General features: G+C 28.0%; 1 protein-coding gene and 1 pseudogene across 1 annotated transcript; one reads left to right on the top strand and one right to left on the bottom strand.

Annotated features, from left to right (window-relative positions):
• Positions 1 to 480: 480 nt before the first annotated feature.
• LOC130972403 (small nucleolar RNA U3) lies at positions 481 to 676 on the bottom strand (annotated as a pseudogene).
• A 2,570-nt stretch (positions 677 to 3,246) lies between these two features.
• Positions 3,247 to 6,658, top strand: LOC130970188 (uncharacterized). The gene is made up of 5 exons (XM_057896179.1): positions 3,247 to 3,534; positions 3,681 to 3,746; positions 4,500 to 4,582; positions 5,283 to 5,482; positions 6,360 to 6,658. Exons 1-5 carry the CDS (start codon positions 3,329 to 3,331, stop codon positions 6,459 to 6,461), a joined length of 657 nt encoding a protein of 218 aa, XP_057752162.1. The 5' UTR covers positions 3,247 to 3,328; the 3' UTR covers positions 6,462 to 6,658.
• Positions 6,659 to 7,636: the final 978 nt, after the last annotated feature.

The raw sequence follows: 7,636 nt of genomic DNA, 5'->3' as shown, positions 1-7,636 counted from the left end.
TAAATTTTTTTAATTTATTTCAATTACTACCAAAATAAATATTTAATTTTTTTATTATTTTTAGTACTCTCTAAAATTTATATTTTGTTAGTTTTAATTAAAAGTATATTTTGCCAATTTTTATATATTATTTTTATCTTAGTGTATAAATATTAATTTTATTATAGAATTAATTAATAACATCTATTCAAATATCTAAATTAAAATAATATACAAAAATTATTTAAGTTGATGTCTATTTTAGTAATTTTGTATCTAAAAGTGATTTTGAATAGTGTAATCCAAACAACATTTATTTTACTATAATTCATTTTGATATAAATATTGCCAAACATAAATCACTTAATACAAACTTACTTTTCATCAAAATCAAGTTTGCAAAATTAATTTTATTCAAACTCCCGTTTGCAAACTGTAATCCAAACACACACTAAGTATTTAGAGAAAATAACTAATTAAATGGCCAGGAAAAAATATTTGAGTCTGTCAGAACACCGTAAAACCATCTCGACCACAAGGTTGTAGCGCGAACAATCCTCCACCGTTCAGATGGCATGCGCTTTGGAACAATTAATCACGCTCTGACCTCACGGTCATAGTTCAACCAAAGTCTTCTTAGAACTCAAGGATACAGATGTACAAGCCTATAGAACAGATCCTGTTCAAGTAAGGTCGTGTTCTGTGTTTTGTGTTCTTTGTATTTAGTTATAAAAACTGCTTTTGTTTTGTGAACCTAGTCCAGGTGAGACTAAGTTTACGTTTGCGAAATTCAGAAAATCTTAAAATTTAAGAACGTGAAATCGATTATGATAGCTTTTTATGATGATAGTGTAGAAGGGGAAGACGAAAAAGAAAATGAAAATAATGATGATGATGATGATGATGATGGTGATGGTGATGATGATATGGGATTTCTGGATGGCATTGAAATTAAATTTGGAGGTATTTAATTACATAATCACCCACTTTGGGCTATAATTTAATTACCAATAATTTAACTATAGTTAACATAGCAACCAATTAAAAGATGACATGTCACAGAGGGTAAATTACATGTTATTATAAGAAGGGTAGGCTAAAATTTACCTATATATATATATATTCGTTTTAAATTTGGATCTTTTACCTTTAAATATTTTTTTTCTTATATTTTTTTTGTCTTACTTATGAAATAAATAGTAAGAGATCACATTTTATTTTCTAAAGTGAAATTTAAAATTTAGAATATCCAAATCCATTAGTTATATATATATATATATGAAGAGAGAAAGAGAGAGATAATTTTTTACAAGGTTCTGAGAATCGAATCGGTGATCGAACCGCTTTAATTACTGATTTATTGATCTAATCGGTCCAACAAAAAAATCAATTTAAAATAAAATAATAAATAAATTATAAATAAACATCCAATTTAATCACTAGACCAGCTTCAATTAATTTTTCTATGCATTTTTAATTTCATTTTTTCCATTGGAACGGAAAGAATCTAAATGAAACAAGGAAGAATGTAAAATGAAACAAAAAAAACTCTACACAATAATCAGTATTTTTAAACTGTCAATGTAACCACTTAACTTGAACTCCACATCCATACTACATCACAAAACTTTATACACGAATAATCAAATTAAATTAACACAGAAATAAATAGATCTGAGAACTTTCCACCATAAAAACTTTATCCAAAAAGTTAAGTTTAAAGAGCAAGAATCACAACCAATATAACTAAATAAACCTACGATTATATTTCGCATCTCTAACCTCAAATATGAAGTAAGAGATTAGAAAATTCATTAGCATTAGACAATAACAAAGATTTGCCCTAGAAAGTCTAAGTTGTATATTCATTGCTCTATGAAACTCCTAAAACAGCAGTATATCTCACTATCTCATGCTCAGCGAGTACCTTGAAATGTGCCAAAGCATCACAAAGGGATATAATAGTCATCCAAGCTTTACCAGTGCATATTTAAATGACAATCATCTAAATGTGAATAGTGGAATATAAATAAACGAATCCAACAATTATCTATAACAATATCACAGCAACCCACAATAAGATTTACAGATGAACTAAAAACGATTATTCAACAATTATTAAATTAATAACAGCAGAAAAATTTACAGATTAATCAACAAATATTCAATAATTATTTAACCAATAATAGCAGTAAAATTCACAAACTAATTAACAATTATTTAATCAATAACATTTTTACAGATTAATTAAAAACAATTATTTAAACAATAACAGCAACAAAATTCACAAATTAATTAATAATTATTCAACTCATAACAAGTTTACAGATTATTCAACAATAATGAATTAATTATTCAACAATTATTGTTTAAAAAAAACTAGAAGCTAGAAGGCAGAAGCATAGAACAGAGGGGGAACCGGTTCATAGAACTCACATGTAGAACGAGCTGACGCTGGCGACGGTGGAACAGAACTGCGCGATGGAGGCAGAAGGCAAGTCTGGCGATGGTGCTTCCAGAACTGAAACGGCGACGATGGTGGAGAGCTGTACGAACACGATTGTAATCTTTGAAGCTCTAACTTGCGACGGTGCAGCAGCAATCTAGTGGATGGACGGAAGTGACGAAGATAGCTCGCTGGCGGTGACAAGAATGACGCGCTTAAAGGTGAAGGGAGGGAGAGAGACTGCTATGCCGTTGTGCTGGATTGGATGGGTTGGGACGTTGGGTTATGCTTAGGCTTAGGGGTTCAGACGTTTAGTACGTGCATCAAAAGTGATCAAAACGGTAGCATTTTTGCTAAAACTCCAAAAACTGGTCGATTTAAGATTCGGTTCAACCAACTGTTTTTCGGCCAGTTTGACAGTTCAATAACGATTTTTTAATCGGATGATTTTGGCATTAATTCGAATTGATATTTCTGTCGGTTTATGGTTTGATCGGTTCGATCGGCGGTTCGAATCAGTTTTTAGAACCTTGGTTTTTTATACTTTGATGAATGAGAGTACAAATTCAAATTGTTTAAGGTATACGGATAAATTTTTAAAATAAAAAATGATTAAAAAAAATCGTGATATGTATTATGTATCATATAGTAGGTATTAATCAGAATTGTCAATACATAATATTGATCGAAACACTGAAACTTGAGCATTAATTACTTCCGAAACTTGCAACTTGCAATTGAAAATAACCTAATCTAAAAGTCATACCGTTTACCAAAAAAATATACTCGTATATATGCCACGCCATTATTCCCTTCAAATGTTACCTCTCGCTCTCGATATAAAAATCTCACCAACAACGTTGTTAGGATTTGCAAACACTAAATTCTATCTCCAACATATCAATGGCAAACACAATTTCCATCACCCAAAAGGTTACTTGCTTTGGCTTAGGGACATTGGACAAAACTCAAGCTTCAAAAGTTGGCCTCCCTCCAACCACTCATCATCACGTTCGAATCAACTCCAACATCAAAAATAATCGCTGCTATGTTTTGGAACACAACTTAGGATTATTCAGATTTCCAAGTTACACCACCACTAGAAAGATGTACGTATATAATATAATAGTCCTTCCAATATTTCAATTCCGATTATGTTAGTGCGGAAAAATAAAAATTTGCAAATATCTAAAGCTAAGAGAATCATAAATTTAAATTCTATGTTGACTGTTTATGTATTTATTTATTTTTTCAGGAATATGAGTGTGTTTGGCAGTACTCAACCCGGTCCAGTTGATCCTTCTTCTTCACCTGCTCATTGGTAATTATATTTACTCATTAGTTCCTCCAATCAATCAACGAATTAATTAATCTCTTCTTAGTTTTCTATATATGCCATTACACTTAATAATGTGAAATAACGTACAAGTAATAATTTCTCCCTCCGTGACAAGTCTTTTTTTTTCAGACTACTTGCAAGTCTTTGAGAAATCTATATTAGAGTAATTTTTTATTTTAGGAAAGAGTAATTTCTTTTTGAAAAATACTAGATGATCATTAAAAAATTATTATTATTTGTTATTACTTTATTATTAATTTATATTTTTAGTTTAATAATCTAATAACATACTTTCTCCATACTTTTATATATATATATATATATATATATATATATATATAAACTTTATTAAAAATGTCCGTGAATATAACAAAATTATTATCCACCACCTATTATATTTATATATTTTATTTTACATATTTTCTCTATAAAATAATATGAATAATCAAATCTATTATAAAAAAAATAATCAAATTTTTAAAATAATATAATTAAACCTTTTTTCTTGAACTCCAAATATGTATTCTTATATAATAGTTGATTTATATATAGCTGAACTTTTGCATTGTAAACAATAAAGTTGGAAATAATATTTGAATTTTTATCGTGGGAAAATTTCTATTAATGAAGAGGTTTTCTGCGCTAAAATTGACTTTAAATTTGGAGAAAAACCAAAAGAGAAACGATAATCTCTAAATAATTAGCATTTACGTTGGGGACATTGCCATCTAGCAGGAAATTCTGGATCATAGGAACGATATTCACGATACTTTTATCCTTTTCGAGGGGCAAATGGGGTCCTTTGCTACAACTCAAAGGTGAGAGAACTTAGAATTTCCATGTCATTAACTGCAGTTTTCTTAATTCATTAATTATCAGTCCTATTAGTTCGTTGATCCGTGTAAATTAGACGAGATTTTACGTTTAAACAAGTTTTTTTTTTTATATAGAATATACAGTTTTTTTTTTTTACTTTTGTTCTTTGATTTTAATTTTGTTTGGCTAGTAAAATTTAGAAATGGTCTATTTTAATTTGTCATGTTATCATCACTTATTATCGCTTATGAAACTCAAATATTTCGTTGAGTTCCAGTATGTACATGTGTAATTTTTGTGTCGGACTGTGTTTGAATAAAAAAAATATTCTTTTGGACACACTTGTATTAGACATATCTAAATATTCTGTGTATATATATATCTTTATTCTTAGCCCATATTTTTTAAGATAAGTTTAGAATAACATATAGTATTATTTATTAATACTAAAATTGTCTAAAATATTTTACTTAATTAAAAAGATATTAAAAATAATTTAAAAAATTAATTTATATTTTAATATTTATAAAATATAAAAATATAATTATAATTTATTTAAAAATATTATTATTGGACAGATTTATATAAGTCAGCAATAAACCATTAAATAGAATTTTAATCTAAGACGAATTTATATATTATTGCCATGACGGATTGAGCAGAAAAAAATGATGATGATGATAGTACCTTATATGTATATAGAGAAAATAGAAACAAGAATGAAGGAAGCGGAAAAGATAGCGGAGGCAGTGGAAGAAGTGGCGGAAGGGGTGGAGAAGGTAGCTGAAGATGTTGCCAAGATTGTTCCTGAGGGAAAGCTTCATGACGCTGCTCAGTTTGTTGAAAAAGTAGCTCAAGATATAGACAAACATGCCCAAGCCGCAGAAGATGCATTAGAAAAGGTTGAGAACTTTAATTATTTGCACCATGCACGTAACTTCATTTTATTATTCTTTCACGTTTTTCTACCTAATGCCCTCTTACTTCTATTAATTTATCTTTTGGTGTAACATCATTCGTTATTTTACATTCTCACCTTTAAAAAAAAAAAACTAAAAGCTACGTAATAAAGTAATAACTACTATACTAATATATATATTTATATATAAATACATTGTGGTTGATTTAGTAATTAATTATTAAAATTCACGTAGCATTTTTTATAAGAGGTAATTGGATAAGGGCATTGAGATCTACTCTATCTATCTATATATATGAATTGAAGAATTTTTAAAAATATAGAACATAAACTTTGGCTTTCTTATTTTAGTTCTTTTAGATTTGTAAAATTTTTATTTATTTATTATTAACTCCTTGTATTGTTCTCCTAGTAAGATCGTATTAAAAATGTACAAGAAGTTTAAAAATTTGCGCTCTTTATTATCATCACTAACTTCTTTATTAGTTTTGAAAGTGAGATTATGAAAGGTCAAATTGATTTAGGGTCGTTTGTTAGCAGTGATATTAGACATTTTCAATAATATTTAATATATAGTAGAATTTGAACCGCATCTCTTAGTCACCATCATGGCATCATGCATGCAAGTTGACCTAAGAACTCATTTTGCAATTGAGATTTGTATATGGCGTGCTGAGGTTTCTTTCTTGTAGCCAATAAGAATATTTACTTGTTGGAGATTAATCTTTTGAAGGTCTAACTGGAAGGTTTATTATCCTTTGATTATTAAATGTGACATAAAGGGAAAATCCTAGCAAGCTAGCCAGGTTTATTTTGAATAGAATACCGTTTGTCAACTATTTCAATTTTGATGAATGTAGGCAAAAGACATGGAACAAGACATGGAATCGTTCTTTGAATCAACCACTCATGGACAAGAAAAAAGTGTTGCCACCACCACAGAATGGAAAGATCAAAAGTAGAAGAAAATACGGTTGAAGATTAAACGAACACTGTATATACACTATTAAAACATGTATAATGTAATAATTCATTATTCGTTATTCCTTGTTTCTTTTTTCCTTTAAGGTGAAGTCTATGTTGATTATTTTATTAGTTATTTGTAACAACTTCAATTTATATAAAGTGAAAGGTGACACTTTAAAAGGGTGTCTAAAAAGATATTTTGTTGTATTTGTTATACTTGACTTTAAATTAAAAAAAAAAAGTCCAAATCATGACTAACTTAAAAGTACAGTCAATAACTGTCTTGCCATCTAAGCAAGGGGAGTTTAAACTAAATTAGTCCCACCGCCTACAACTACTTTCAATTAACTATAATCACATTCTCTGATGGTATTTTCCCTCAATTTGGAGCAAAATGTAAGGAAAAAAAAATCTTCCCAACTTGCATATTAGGTATTTGAACTTAGTTGTTGTGAGTGACTGACTTAATTGGTTAAGAAATTTGCAATTCAAAAATGTTATTTGTATATTAAAATCAATCAGCAAAATCAATCACTATGATTGTGTTTTTTTTTTTAGAATAGGACAAGATAAGACATACAAATGATAGAAATATAAAATTTTGTATTCTTATATTTTATTTGGTGATAAACTAGAATAAATTATGAAAATTTCATTTATTTTCATTTTTTTCATCTAAAAAATTTTAGAAGAAAAATATATAACTATAAAAAATTAACAAGAATAATGAAAAAAATGAAAAATAAGTTGTGTCCCTTGTTAGTGTCTTTATGTCCTTATTGTCAGGATAGACACAAAATATACTATTTCAGGTTCCGTTTGATTGATGTATATGATGAGACATAGACACAAAGACATAGACATTAAAGACATGAACATAAAATATTTGTGTCTATGTATTGTGTTTGGTAAAAATAAAGAACAAGACACACATATTTTAAAAAGACTGAATTATCCTTCATTTTACCACAAGTTTTACTATTATTATTGTACATCCATTATCCCAAACACTACATGTCATCACCATCGAATTTTTATTTCTTTTAATATTTTTTATTTCTTCTAATATCATCTTAAATTATCATTCAAATATTAAATATATATTTTTTTTAAAAAATAAAAAACTAAAGCTCAGAATTTATCAAAGATTAATCAAAATTTAAATAAATAA

This window comes from Arachis stenosperma, chromosome 3 (genome assembly GCF_014773155.1).
Source record: "Arachis stenosperma cultivar V10309 chromosome 3, arast.V10309.gnm1.PFL2, whole genome shotgun sequence".
Taxonomy (NCBI): Eukaryota; Viridiplantae; Streptophyta; class Magnoliopsida; order Fabales; family Fabaceae; genus Arachis; species Arachis stenosperma.
This window is presented reverse-complemented; position numbering and strand designations above follow the sequence as displayed.

Coding starts and splice junctions, on each gene's coding strand:
- LOC130970188 (XM_057896179.1), top strand. CDS start 3,329: ATGGCAAACACAATTTCCATCACCCAAAAGGTTACTTGCTTTGGCTTA. Junction 3,535..3,680: donor TACACCACCACTAGAAAGAT/GTACGTATATAA, acceptor TTATTTTTTCAG/GAATATGAGTGTGTTTGGCA. Junction 4,583..5,282: donor TCCTTTGCTACAACTCAAAG/GTGAGAGAACTT, acceptor ATATGTATATAG/AGAAAATAGAAACAAGAATG.